Here is a 15,823-nt window from a genome sequence, read left to right as displayed (position 1 = left end):
TTTATAATATTTGGAAATGGGGAAGACTTTTTAAACATAATACCAAAGGAATTAATCATAAAAAGCCTTTTTGGAGGGAAATGAACAGAACATATGAAAAGCTTTAAATTTTCACATATTCAATGACTCAGTAATTACATTTCTAGGATATATTCTAAGAATAAAATCAAAGATATAGATTTATCTACATAGATTTTTATCACAGCTTTGCTAAGAAACAAACCAATAAAATCACAAGAGAACCTGAAAATGACCTTAAATGTTAAATGTTAATTAATAAAAAATGTAATTACAGTAGACAGCTATATCACCATAATTGAATTTAAGGTCTGAAATCAGATGGTTGGAGATCCTCCTCCTGTTCTAATACCCCCAATGTTACCATAAGTTTGAAGTGGGCAAAACTTCCTCATCTGTGAGACAGAGAAAATAACTTTACAAATATCATACAGTTGTTTAGAATGTAGATACCTAGCCCTCATTATTACAACATGCAGTGTAACTATTACAATCCATAATCTAATACAATGTTGTTCATAACCTAAAAGAAGAAGCAGGACATAAGTACATTTCATGTTACAGAACGTGAAATATTCTTACAGTCGATTCCATAAGAATGGAAATAGCCCGTTCTTTGTAAGCAATATATGTGTGGTAGAAGAAAGGACTCAAAGTATAACCCAAATCTTAAAAGTAATTAATTCTGACTGGAGAAAAATCATAAATAATTGCATTTCTTGTTTTTCCTTGTCTTATTTTCTAAATTACCTTATAACAAACACGCGTTACCTTTAGATAAGAACATTACAATGGGAGGAATTTTTTCTAAAAGTACTGCCCATTCGTTTCTTGGAAGTATCAAATCCACTGCATATAGAATTCTGCAGAATTCCAGTCTGTTCTCTCACCACACTCCCCTGTATTCCTGGTCACATTATTAATTTACTATGCTACTTGAATGTCTATAGGCTAAACAAACCCACCCTGCATACTTTATAATAAATTCCAAGAGTATGGAATTAATGTTGATTAATAAATGTATAAATTATTTCTGCACAAAGTTTGGTCTGGTCTACATAATCCCCAGAATTCTGGAAAGCCCTAATTTGCCAATCTCCACGCTCGTTCTTGGAGAATCTGGATAAGGTCTCAGTAGGTTTAATAACAGTCATTGTTACTTTACCAACTGAAATGTGAGTGGATGAACAAAAATGTACAGAATAATTCAAGACTTTAAGGTGCCATCACACAATCCTGAGCAGTAAGTTATAACGGATGCCTTTAGAGAAGTCACCATCATCACGTTCCCCCTGAATTACACAGTAAGAGAGGCACTACACATCTGTTAAATGCCCGCTTAGGCAGGAGCATAATAACGCAGAGTTTAAACAGCCAGGACTGACAACGGAATTCCGTCTCACGATGGAGGGAGCGAGCGCACACCCTGTGACTGGAAGTATTCGAGCAGAAGCTGAGTTACTCCTCCTCAACATGTTTTTAGACACTGAGTTCATGCGTTAACTGGATGATTTTATGAAAGTTATCCTGAAGGGAAATCTGTCCATTTTACATTTCACATAAAGGCGTGATACTTTAGATTTTATAAACTTTAACATTTGCAACTTGATCTCACTTTTTTTTCTGATGCAGATTCAGATTAACAAAAGGAACTTTTCTTTAAAATATTAGTAGGTTAAAAGGTAAATTTCCTATCCTCCTTTTTAAGGTACGATTTACTGAAAGATGTACATTTTAAAGGAAACATCACTAAGCATAAGGGTATTTGAAATTTTACCAAATTTACACACTTTTTAAAAGGAAGTCATGTTTACATGTTTACTATTATAAACTGTTAAAAAACAATTGTTTAACAATTTGTAGTAGTAATTTATGCATAATTTAAAAGGGTCTAGGATATATTTCTAACAGATGGTCTTTATATAAATAAGCATCAAGGAAAATTCCATTACAAAATACGATTTCAACAACCATTTAAGGTATAGAAGTTGAAACAGGGACCTGGGGCAGGCCATGTTTATTTTTATTTTTTAAAAAATACTTATTTATTTGGCAGCATCAGGTCTTAGTTGTGACACGTGGTATCTTTCGTTGTGGTGCGAGGGCTCTAGAGCGCGCGCGCTTACTTGCTCCGCGGCATGTGGGATCTTAGTTCCCTGAACCAGGGATCGAACCCACATCCCCTGCATTGGAAAGTGGATTCTTAACCACTGGACCACCAGGGAAGTCTCCAGGCCACTGGAGTTTATAATAAGTAATCACTGTACTTAGTCCAGAAATCCCTCAGGTAATTTCATTTCTTGCCTGCCTGCCCCCTCCAAGTTTCTACTGATAAATAATAAGGTATATTTTAAGTGTTAGAGAAAAAACACCAAGTCTTGATATATAATGATGAATGCATGTCTATGTATTTTCAGGTTTATATTAAGTACAATATTTATCTTATTTCAAATGTCATCTTTATGGAGAGAGAAGCAAAAAAAATTGAATATTGTCATGTGCCTTGGACATAGCTAAGCTGTCTGCATTTTACAATCAGCATGGGACCACAAGAACTCTTTCTTCAATGTTAAGTATAAAAGGTCATTGTACATATCAGCAAGAATGAGGAAAGAACTCCAAAAAGGCTCAGCTTACCCAGCACCAAGACTCAAGTTAAATACCACAATCATGCCAGCCATTGGTTACCAGTCAGTCTCTGTCTCCAGTCCGGAAACCAGTCTGCCAGAAGCCCAGATAGCAGAAAAAGCTGCCATGTTTATCACACTACTGATCCCAAGAGACCAATTTAAACAGAAATTATATGTGTTCTACATTAAGAATGAAAAGTATCCCTAATTTTACAAAACAGTTTTTTCTAGGAGAACAAAGAACATATATTTTGAAAATTCAATCATTGAAAAAGACAATATGAACCATAAATGTAAACTGGGCACATGGGCCTATTCACTAACCTCAACATAAATAAATTATTCCTTTTGTAGCTAAGCAGACAATGTTTCTTGAGAAAAATTATGAACTCCACTTTCAGTGGGATTAGCTATTACACATTAAAAATTCAATTGAAAATATCTTTCAAAAGCGTTAAAGTTCAGAGTTGCAACCTAAGAGTGGAAATTGCTAATTTCTTCTTTGGAAGAAACAAAGTTTTAGAACTTTCATCTGAAGGTTAGTACTTAAAAAGATTTTTAAGAAACAAACCCATGTTTAAAAAAAAAATCCTTCAGGCCAATGCATTAACTAATAAATTTTGTAATTCTTCTGAAAACATGCTACTGTACATGTAAAATATATGTTAAGTCTTTACTGAATTTCCATAAATTTAGTAAGGACTAACAAACCCAATGAATGAATAACTGTTGCAGAATAACGATGTAATGCCTGGAAGGCTCTTTCTCGAAACTACACAATTCCTTTGCCAATTAGGAATTGAATTTGAAATCTGCTCAAGATAAAAGTGCTACAAAGTTTACATGACCTCCAGAAAAATGAACATCATCTCCACCAATTATAACTATGTTTGAAATTATAAATTTAACTATTTTCCATTCTATGGTGTTTAAATAAACTTATCATCTCGGAAACTTGTTTTATTCCATTCTCAACAACTTATCATTTTATGCTAACATTTCACAATTAATTTTTCTTCCCAAAATAAAAGCATCTGGTGAAGACGTTTAAATTTGTCCTAAGTGTAACTATAAACTCTGTCATTTGTGGAATGTACTTCGGTCCCAAGAAATCTCTATTACCTTAGGAATAATGTAAATATCTTAATGTACATATACATACAAGTGTATGTTAAAAGGCTGCATATATCTTACTTTTCAAACTTCACCATATAATTCTAATTTCTCAGCTTCTTCTCAAGCTTCAACCTGAATACCAGGATTAAGTTTTTGTCAGTGTAATGGATATAATTTTAAAAACACAAGGTTTCTTTGCAATTCAAAGCCTCTATACATATATAAACCATCACCACTACTTATCTGTAACATTTCAACGACATAGCTTCATATACTCAAAGTTTCACAACAAAGAAAGCACTATACAACTTTAGATGCTATGAAAGCCCTGGGAAAATCAATTGAGTATTATGTAATTATGAATGATTATGTAATATTGATTTTAGTTTAAGCTTATTTTACTTTTATGGTTCAGTGCTAAACAGTTATCACATTTTATAAAATTTACCTTCTTTGATATGCCCTTTTGCTATCAGAACATTATTAATAGTTCACTTATTGCATCAACACTGGGGATTTTCAGTAGTCTACAGGTCACGAGTTTAACTGCTATTTAAATTATGGTAAATTGGTTTCATATTGGCTTGACCGACAGTTTACATGGATAAGGTGGACAATGCTGGATGCCTACCCAGCAGCCATTCTCCTACCCCTTTCCTCCTGCCCAACACAACTTCTACTGGGTTGATACCAAACTCTCCTTTTCAGATAGATGACTTTGAGAGGCTTTCATCATCTCCTGCTCCAAAGACAGGTCCTGGTAAGTCTACATGGAACATATTAATACCATTCCTCTTACCAGGGACTGGTTCAAAAACTCAAGCTTAATCCAATCAGCATATGGAGTATTTCTGAAGGCTAGTATTGGCCCATGGTTAAAGGAGAGGTTTTCTCTCTCTAGATGTGAACAAGAAAGCATGTTCCCTTAGTTACTGCTGGCAGTCATTTCACAACCATAAAGAACTGGAGGGTAGGGCAAAACTGACAAAGGAAGGCAAGGCCAAGAGAAGTAGAACAACAGAATGAAAGCCTTGATCATGTCCTACCTGAAGCCCAGTGACTCTGGAATTTCTGTATGCAATGTAATATATTTCCTTGTTGGTTAGGGCAATTTATTTCAGATTTTTGTTGGTTTTGCAGCCAAGAACATGTTACATTTTTTTTTTTAACAGAGGCCGCACTGCCAACAGTGACTCCTAATTTGAATTAACTCCAGGTTATTAGGATCTGCCATCAGTCACTCACTCAGAATTACTCTAGAGCCGGAGTCCCAGAGTTGGCCTCCTGAACTGAGTTCACTCTGGTGGAAAAAAACTGAGACATTTTAACTGCTATTAGCTATATCTCAAAATCTGACCATGCAAGTTATAGACATAATCAAAGAAGAATGAAAATATTATTTCGTTAGAAGTTTTTTCATCAGGTAATAAAAAATTACACATTTACAACAAGATAAACTTCTCCGAAGGGAGGTTCTCTTTTCTCTTCTTACCTCTTTCACACTGTGGACCAGTGAATCCATAAACACAAGCACAGCGGTTGGGTCCAATACAACGTCCACCATTCTGACATCCATTTTCACAGACGGCTGCACACAAACACAACAAGAAGCTCACTGTACAGTAAATGTCCAAGTACAATGTAGTAGTGTAGAAATGTAGCAATAATGGATCTTACCTCTAAAACACGTCACATCATGCATTTAAGTAAATATATTTCAGTGTATGTTGAGACCAAAACCTACATAATTCATGTAAATCACGTTGTTAAGCAAGCATTTGGTAAAAGTTTTTTTTTTAATCAGAATCACAAGGATTGGCTGGCTCTAATGCCCATAAAGTCAGAATACAATGATTCAATCCACTATTTCAGTTCTATTAACACTATAATCTATTTTCATAGGTAAAAGGTGACTGAAATATGAAGGAAAATGATTGTAGATTTTAGAGAGCAGAGAGAGGGAGAAAAAGAAGCAGAGGAAAATGCAATATGAAAAAATAAAGAGGATATGGCAATAAAAAAGAAAAAAACAAAGAAAATGAAGCCCAAAAAGAAGGTAGAATAAATAATTAAAAGGCAAACCTAACACGAAAAATGGGGGAAAATACTATCAATTCAGCAGTAAAATACCAAGAGAAGTAACTAATGTGTCAACTTATACAAAGAAAGAAAGGGGAAAACCTCACTGTGTCAACACAAAAGGTTCTTTCTTATGAAATTAACCCACAGTTCAAAATCTGTAAGTAATGATGACAAACGCCTGCGGCACACACTTTCCCTCCTCTGGACTTGTGACAGGGAGACCAGAATTCCGAAGTCAGGTGGCCCAGAGGGAGCCAGAGAGTCAGAAAGGAATCTGAACTCTCTCCCCACTGCACCTCCCAAGGGGAGCAACTCAGCAGCCAGGACCCAAGACAAGAAAGTGTCCTAAAAAAATCACCCTTCAGATTACTTGAAAAATAAGTATTCCTGTGAAACATAATGAGGACAGCTGAATTCAAGAATCTCATCTCCTGCAAGAGAAAATACCAATACTACAAGCTGTGTCATAACCTACCCACCTGTTGAACAGATTAACACTGTCCTCACAGAAGTAGAAGAGGATTACATTCTATGACCGGTGCCTCCAAAACAGGACTTAAGACACGAAAGGGCAGTGACAAGGCAGAGCACATTTACGTGCACTTCAAGTGAGGGCCATATCAGAAATGGGAAGCTCAATAAATAAAGTGATATCTAAAGATGCAAGAGGGTTGCTATTTCCTTACCAGGAACATGCAGCTGGATTACCTACCATCATCCAGAGCACACAGAATGATTTCTCTTCTGCTCATAGTAGCAATACCAAAGCAAACTTTGAAACAAGACACCTTCGTCTTAAAGCATCAGTGTGCCAATGGTCTTAAAATTCTTTGTCTGCATCAGGCTTCGCACCAAAGCAGACTTCTTTGTATGTCTACACAGGAACGTCTCCCTAAGAACCACACCTTTCCGCTTCTTCACTTGTCCCAAGCTGAGTTTTACTAGAAAGTCCAATTCATCACTGCCTTGGAAAAACAGTTGGGCAGTAAGTTAGATGGATAGATACACAGGATAAAAGATGCGAAATAAAGGTCATGAGAAGCATGAGAAAGATGGAGGTGGACAGGAATGTGGAAGGAACAAAAATCTGTCAAGAGAACTCTCGGTAGGGTATAATTTCACAGAAACAACCATAAGGATTTGAATATTTTGATTGTTAAAGGTATACTGCAAATGGGTAACCTAATGTAATTAATGTAATCACCTAATGTAATTAATTAATATGAAAGGAATTTTCTTTAAATACTATCAAGGTGTAAGAAATGTAAATGAAAGTCACTGTCCCAGACACGTTCTCTCATTATGCATATGCTAACCCTTATAATGTGAATGGGAAAACCCATCCATGACTGTCACTCAGGATCTATCCCTCGGGAGGCGGAGGGCGGGCTTCTCTCAGGGTTTTCCAAGACAGAGCTTCCAAATGCCAGGGAGGAGAAGAGGGCTGGATGAGCCTGGAGCATCTCCTGGAGACAGATCGCCCAGTACACATGAAATCCAGGCTAACCTACACAGGTTAGACTAACAATGCCTCTCTTCTCACTGAATTTTTTTTTTGGTGTGGAAAACATAGTTATTATTCATAAAAAATTATGTTAACATGCAACATGGCTTTTTGTTACTTCAAATGAAAAAGATTTTTTAATTTATCAATTTTAATTTTTAATACAGTAAATATCAGCACGTATAACCCATTTAAACAAAAAATCTTTGGTGACTTCAATAATTTAAGGAAGTACCAAGGGTTCCTCTGAACAAGAAGGATGAGACCGGCCAATACAGCCATTTGCTTCTATTCCTACTCTCACCTGAGAGAGAGATCTTCCAGGAGAGGGACCATAAGGAGTTTGCCTTTGTTTCCCCCTCATTTACTGTAGTATTTGATGAACTGAAGATTCTCAAAAACTCCCAAAATATGTCAAAATCTCGCAGGATTCTTCCCACCTTTTTGGGAGGTGGAACAATGCAGGGAACAGATGAGGAGTTCTGCTGTGCTCAGCACATCCCAATCACGTCATCCTTCCGATTCTCAGCTTCCCTGCCTATAAAGTAGAGTTAATAGTCCCTACCCCAGAGGAGTTTGAGGATTAAATAAAATGGTGTAAAAAACAAAGTTCACAGTGGCTACACATTAAAGTGTTCTACAATCTTAATTCCCCTTCTTTTTTATACTGCAAAGAATCTGCATGAAAAATAAGACTTGTTCTACAGCAACCAAAGTTTACCCTGAAGAGCAATAGCCAAAGAAGAGAAGCAGGCAATGTAGATATAAAAGTGGACCAAAAGGAAAAAGAAGAGGTAAATTCCTTCTTTTGAATAAATTAGGATAAAAGTTATTTTATAAAGTAACAAGACATAATGGCAACAAATTTACCTTTCAACTGCAGTTGGAAAGAAACTTGTATAAGCCTAAATTTCCACCACGGAAAGAATGCTGACCACCCAGGAAGAAAAAAAAGTGCTTACACCTAGTGTGGGACAAAGCAAAAGGCAAGGAATTAGAAGACTATGGAAAGAAATATGAGCTGGTTTCTTAACTGCCTGCCATGATCTGGGGAGAAAGGAGAAGCAAACACTGTTTCAAGCTGGTCAGCCTGTCATATAGAACCCTGATCATGACTGCCAAAGCCTGAATATTTTTATTCAGTAAATATTTACTGAGCACCTACTCTGTGCTAGGTAATATGACAAGTGTCTGTTATTACTAGACGGACTCCTGTACCACTCAACATAGGTACAAACACTTGGACATAAGTCAAATCTGAAATTATGGTAGTCACTTCTACACAAACGTATGGGATAAAAACAGACGCTAAAGATGGCGGAAGAGTAAGACGCGGAGATCACCTTCCTCCCCACAGATGCACCAGAAATACAGCTACAAATGGAACAACTCCTACAGAACACCTATTGAACGCTGGCAGAAGACCTCAGACCTCCCAAAAGGCAAGAAACTCCCCCACGTACCTGGGTAGGGCAAAGCGGAGAGATTCCCGCACAGAGAATCGGTGCCGACCAGCACTCACCAGCCCGAGAGGCTTGTCTGCTCGCCCGCCGGGGCGGGCGGGGCTGGGAGCTGAGGCTCGGGCTTCGGTCAGAGCGCAGGGAGAGGACTGGGGCTGGCGGGGTGAACACAACCTGAAGGGGCTAATGCGCCACAGCTATACGGGAGGGAGCCCGGGAAAAAGTCTGGACCTGCTGAAGAGGCAAGAGACTTTTTCTTCCCTCTTTGTTTCCTGGTGCGCGAGGAGAGGGGATTAAGAGCGCTGCTTAAAGGAGTTCCAGAGGCGGGCGTGAGCCGCGGCTGAAAGCGCGGACCCCAGAGACGGGCGTGGGACGCTGGGCTGCTGCTGCCACCGCCAAGAGGTCTGTGTGCGAGCGCAGGTCACTGTCCACGCCCCCCTTCCAGAGAGCCTGAGCAGCCCGTCCCCGCGGGATCCAGGGTCGGCTTCCCCGGGAGAGCGCACGGCGCGCCTCGGGGAGGTGCAACGTCACGCCGGCCTCTGCCGCCGCACGCTAGCCCCCGCACTCCATGCCCTTCCCTCCCCCCGCCCCCCAGCCTGAGTGAGCCAGAGTCCCCGAAGCGGCTGCTCCTTTAACCCTGTCCTGTCTGAGCGAAGAACAGACGCCCTCCGGCGACCTACACGCAGAGGGGGGGCCAAATCCAAAGCTGAGACCCGGGAGCTGTGAGAACAAAGAGAAAGGGAAATCTCTCCCAGCAGCCTCAGAAGCAGCGGATTAAAGCTCCACAATCAACTTGATGTACCCTGCATCTGTGGAATACATGAATAGACAACAAATCATCCCAAATTGAGGAGCCAGGAGTCAGTGCTGTGCCTCTGAGGTGGGAGAGCCACGTTCACGACACTGGTCCACAAGAGACCTCCCAGCTCCACATAATATCAAATGGCGAAAATCTCCCAGAGATCTCCATCTCAACACCAGCACCCAGCTTCACTCAACGACCAGCAAGCTACAGTGCTGGACACCCTATGCCAAACAACTAGCAAGACAGGAACACAACGCCACCAATTAGCAGAGAGGCTGCCTAAAATCATAAAAAGTCCACAGACACCCCAAAACACACCACCAAACGTGGACCTGCCCACCAGAAAGACAAGATCCAGCCTCATCCACCAGAACACAGGCACTAATCCCCTCCACCAGGTAGCCTACACAACCCACTGAACCAAACTTAGCCACTGGGGACAGACACCAAAAACAACGGGAACTACGAACCTGCAGCCTGAAAAAAAGGAGACCCCAAAAACAGTAAGATAAGCAAAATTAGAAGACAGAAAAACACACAGCAGGAGAAGGAGCAAGATAAAAACCCACCAGACCTAACAAATGGAGAGGAAATAGGCAGTCTACCTGAAAAAGAATTCAGGATAATGATAGTAAAGATGATCCAAAATCCTGGAAATAGAATAGACAAAATGCAAGAAACAGTTAACAAGGACCTAGAAGAACTAAAGATAAATCAAGCAACAATTAGAAACACAATAAATGAAATTAAAAATACTCTAGATGGGATCAATAGCAGAATAACTGAGGCAGAAGAACGGATAAGTGACGTGGAAGATAAAAATAGTGGAAATAACTACTGCAGAGCAGAAGAAAGAAAAAAGAATGAAAAGAACTGAGGACAGTCTCAGAGACCTATGGGACAACATTAAACGCACCAACATTCGAATTATAGGGGTTCCAGAAGAAGAAGAGAAAAAGAAAGGGACTGAGAAAATATTTGAAGAGATTATAGTTGAAAACTTGCCTAATATGGGAAAGGAAATACTTAATCAAGTCCAGGGGGCAGGGAGAGTCCCATACAGGGTAAATCCAAGGAGAAATATGCCAAGACACATGTTAATCAAACTGTCAAAAATTAAAAACAAAGAAAACATATTAAAAGCAGCAAGGGAAAAACAACAAATAACACACAAGGGAATCCCCATTAGGTTAACAGCTGACCTTTCAGCAGAAACTCTGCAAGCCAGAAGGGACTGGCAGGACATATTTAAAGTGATGAAGGAGAAAAACCTGCAACAAAGATTACTCTACCCAGGAAGGATCTCATTCAGATTTGATGGAGAAATTAAAAAGTTTACAGACAAGCAAAAGCTGAGAGAGTTCAGCACCACCAAACCAGCTTTACAACAAATGCTAAAGGAACTTATCTAGGCAAGAAACACAACAGAAGGAAAAGACCTACAATAACGAACCCAAAACGATTAAGAAAATGGGAATAGCAACATACATATCAATAATTACCTTAAATGTAAATGGACTAAATGCTCCCACCAAAAGACACAGATTGGCTGAATGGATACAAAAACAAGACCCATATATCTGCTGTCTACAACAGACCCACTTCAGACCTAGAGACACATACAGACTCAAAGTGAGGGGATGGAAAAAGATATTCCATGCAAATGGAAACCAAAAGAAAGCTGGAGTAGCAATTCTCATATCAGACAAAATAGACTTTAAAATAAAGACTATTAGAAGAGACAAAGAAGGACACTACATAATGATCAAGGGATCAATCCAAGAAGAACATATAACAATTGTAAATATTTATGCACCCAACATAGGAGCACCTCAATACATAAGGCAAATACTAACAACCATAAAAGGGGAAATCGACAGTAACACATTCATAGTAGGGGACTTTAACACCCCACTTTCACCAATGGACAGATCATCCAAAATGAAAATAAATAAGGAAACACAAACTTTAAATGATACATTAAACAAGATGAACTTAATTGATATTTATAGGACATTCCATCCAAGAACAACAGAATACACATTTTTCTCAAGTGCTCATGGAACATTCTCCAGGATAGATCATATCTTCGGTCACAAATCAAGCCTTGGTAAATTTAAGAAAATTGAAATTGTATCAAGTATCTTTTCCGACCACAATGCTATGAGATTAGATATCAATTACAGGAAAAGATCTGTAAAAAATACAAACACATGGAGGCAAAGCAATAAACTACTTAATAACGAAGTGATCACTGAAGAAATCAAAGAGGAAATAAAAAAGTACCTAGAAACAAATGACAATGGAGACACGACGACCCAAAACCTATGGGATGCAGCAAAAGCAGTTCTAAGAGGGAAGTTTATAGCAGTAAAATCCCACCTTAAGAAACAGGAAACATCTTGAATACACAACGTAAACTTGCACCTAAAGCAATTAGAGAAGGAAGAACAAAAACACCCCAAAGTTAGCAGAAGGACAGAAATCATAAAAATCAGATCAGAAATAAATGAAATCAAATGAAGGAAACGATAGCAAACATCAATAAAACTAAAAGCTGGTTCTTTGAGAAGATAAACAAAATTGATAAACCATTAGGCAGACTCATCAAGAAATAAAGGGAGAAGACTCAAATCAATAGAATTAGAAATGAAAAAGGAGAAGTAACAACAGACACTGCAGAAATACAAAAGATCATGGGAGATTACTACAAGCAGCTCTATGCCAGTAAAATGGACAACCTGGAAGAAATGGACAAATTCTTAGAAATACACAACCTGCCAAGACTGAATCAGGAAGAAATAGAAAATATGAACAGACCAATCACAAGCACTGAAATTGAAACTGTGATAAAATATCTTCCAACAAACAAAAGCCCAGGACCAGATGGCTTCACAGGCGAATTCTATCAAACATTTAGAGAAGAGCTGACACCTATCCTTCTCAAACTCTTCTAAAATATAGCAGAGGGAGGAACACTCCCAAACTCATTTTATGAGGCCACCATCACCTTGATACCAAAACCAGACAAGGATGTCACAAAGAAAGAAAATTACAGGCCAATATCACTGATGAACATAGATGCAAAAATCCTCAACAAAATACTAGCAAACAGAATCCAACAGCACATTAAAAGGATCATACACCATGATCAAGTGGGGTTTATTCCAGGAATGCAAGGATTCTTCAATATACGCAAATCAATCAGTGTGATACACCATATTAACAAGTTGAAGGAGAAAAACCATATGATCATCTCAATAGATGCAGAGAAAGCTTTCGACAAAATTCAACACCCATTTATGATAAAAACCCTGCAAAAAGTAGGCATAGAGGGAACTTTCCTCAACATGATAAAGGCCATATATGACAAACCCACAGCCAACATTGTCCTCAATGTTGAAAAGCTGAAACCATTTCCACTAAGATCAGGAACAAGACAACGTTGCCCACTCTCACCACTCTTATTCAACATAGTTTTTGGAAGTTTTAGCCACAGCAATCAGAGAAGAAAAGGAAATAAAAGGAATCCAAATTGGAAATGAAGAAGTAAAGCTGTCACTGTTTGCAGATGACATGATACTATACATAGAGAATCCTAAAGATGCTACCAGAAAACTACTAGAGCTAATCAATGCATTTGGTAAAGTAGCAGGATACAAAATTAATGCACAGAAATCTCTGGCATTCCTATATACTAATGATGAAAAATCTGAAAGAGAAATCAAGAAAACACTCCCATTTACCACTGCAACAAAAAGAATAAAATATCTAGGAATAAACCTACCTAAGGGGACAAAAGACCTGTATGCAGAAAATTATAAGACGTTGATGAAAGAAATTAAAGATGATACAAATAGATGGAGAGATATACCATGTTCTTGGATTAGAAGAATGAACATTGTGAAAATGACTCTACTACCCAAAGCAATCTACAGATTCAATGCAATCCCTATCAAACTACCACTGGCATTTTTCACAGAGCTAGAACAAAAAATTTCACAATTTGCATGGAAACACAAAAGACCCCGAATAGCCAAAGCAATCTTGAGAACGAAAAACGGAGCTGGAGGAATCAGTCTCCCTGACTTCAGACTATACTACAAAGCTACAGTAATCAAGACAGTATGGTACTGGCACAAAAACAGAAAGATAGATCAATGGAACAGGATAGAAAGCCCAGAGATGAACCCACGCACATATGGTCACCTAATCTTTGATAAAGGAGGCAGGAATGTACAGTGGAGAAATGACAGCCTCTTCAATAAGTGGTCCTGGGAAAATTGGACAGGGACATGTAAAAGTATGAGATTAGATCACTCCCTAACACCATACACAAAAATAAGCTCAAAATGGATTAAAGACCTAAATGTAAGGCCAGAAACTATCAAACTCTTAGAGGAAAACATAGGCAGAACACTCTATGACATCAATCACAGCAAGATCCTTTTTGACCCACCTCCTAGAGAAATGGAAATAAAAACAAAAATAAACACATGGGACCTAATGAAACTTCAAAGCTTTTGCGCAGCAAAGGAAACCATAAACAAGACCAAAAGACAACCCTCAGAATGGGAGAAAATATTTGCAAATGAAGCAACTGACAAAGGCTTAATCTCCAAAATTTATAAGCAGCTCATGCAGCTCAATAACAAAAAAACAAACAACCCAATCCAAAAATGGGCAGAAGACCTAAATAGACATTTCTCCACAGAAGATATACAGACTGCCAACAAACACATGAAAGGATGCTCAACATCATTAATCATTAGAGAAATGCAAATCAAAACTACAATGAGATATCATCTCACACCAGTCAGAATGGCCATCATCAAAAAATCTAGAAACAATAAATGCTGGAGAGGGTGTGGAATAAAGGGTGTTCCTCTTGCACTGCTGGTGGGAATGTGAATTGGTACAGCCACTATGGAGAACAGTATGGTGGTTCCTTAAGAAACTACAAATAGAGCTACCATATGACCCAGCAATCCCACTACTGGGCATATACTGTGAGAAAACCATAATTCAAAAAGAGTCATGTACCAACATGTTCATAGCAGCCCTATTTACAATAGCCCGGAGTTGGAAACAACCTAAGTGTCCATCATCGGATGAATGGATAAAGAAGATGTGGCACATATATACAATGGAATATTAGCCATAAAAAGAAACGAAATTGAGCTATTTGTAATGAGGTGGATAGACCTAGAGTCTGTCATACAGAGTGAAGTAAGTCAGAAAGAGAAGGACAAATACCGTATGCTAACACATATATATGGAATTTAAGGGAAAAAATGTCATGAAGAACCTAGGGGTAAGACAGGAATAAAGACACAGACCTACTAGAGAATGGACTTGAGGATATGGGGAGGGGGAAGGATAAGCTGTGACAAAGCGAGAGAGAGGCATGGACATATATACACTACCAAACGTAAGGTAGATAGCTAGTGGGAAGCAGCCGCATAGCACAGGGAGATCAGCTTGGTGCTTTGTGACCGCCTGGAGGGGTGGGATAGGGAGGGTGGGAGGGAGACGCAAGAGGGAGGGGATATGGGAACATATGTATATGTATAACTGATTCATTTGGTTATAAAGCAGAAACTAACACACCATTGTTAAGCAATTATACTCCAATAAAGATGTAAAAAAAAAAGATGCTAAACCAGGTTAAAATGTTACAAAGAGGAAAGAAACAAAAGCCTATTTTTCTACATGAGATAATATAAATCTCTACTATGGCGCTACCTTTTTCCTCTGTCTTCCAGGTTACCCTGCTCTCCCAGTTTTCCTCCTGTCTCACTGTCTACTCTTTCTCACTCTTTGCTGGCTTCTCCTTTCTCTTCTCCACCTCAAAATGTTGGGCAGCAATCAAGGCTCTGGCTTCAGCCCACCTCTCTTCTCTACCTGCACCAACTTCCTAGTGATCTTTGTCTAGGCCTACAATTAAAAGATTAACCATATAAAAATTCAATCTATATGCTCCCAAAGTCATATCTCTATTTCTGAGCTCTCTCCTAAGAGCTGAGTTCATAGATCTTTTCACTTGGAAGTCTAACAAACTTCTTTAACTATCAAATCCAAAAGAGAACTCTTGATATCTCATGCTCTTAGCCCCACCTGACCCCAGTCCAACCCACTCCCCACTCAGTCTTTGGAATATCAGGAAATGGCATCACCATTCAGCCCAGAGCTCAACCCAAACCTTCTA

General features: G+C 38.7%; 1 protein-coding gene across 1 annotated transcript in view; it reads right to left on the bottom strand.

Annotated features, from left to right (window-relative positions):
- FBN2 (fibrillin 2) overlaps nt 1-15,823 on the bottom strand; it is a gene marked incomplete at both ends in the record, with an annotated part of 228,924 nt that overhangs the window by 199,145 nt on the left and 13,956 nt on the right. The window contains one exon of the mRNA XM_079704022.1: nt 5,257-5,352. Within this exon, the coding sequence (XP_079560148.1) occupies nt 5,257-5,352 (96 nt within the window). The remainder of the gene's footprint in view (nt 1-5,256; nt 5,353-15,823) is intronic.

This window comes from Hyperoodon ampullatus (genome assembly GCF_949752795.1).
Source record: "Hyperoodon ampullatus genome assembly, chromosome: 4".
In the NCBI taxonomy this organism is placed as follows: Eukaryota; Metazoa; Chordata; class Mammalia; order Artiodactyla; family Ziphiidae; genus Hyperoodon; species Hyperoodon ampullatus.
The sequence above is the reverse complement of the archived record's forward strand: the minus strand, read 5'-3'. Positions and strand labels throughout refer to the sequence as shown.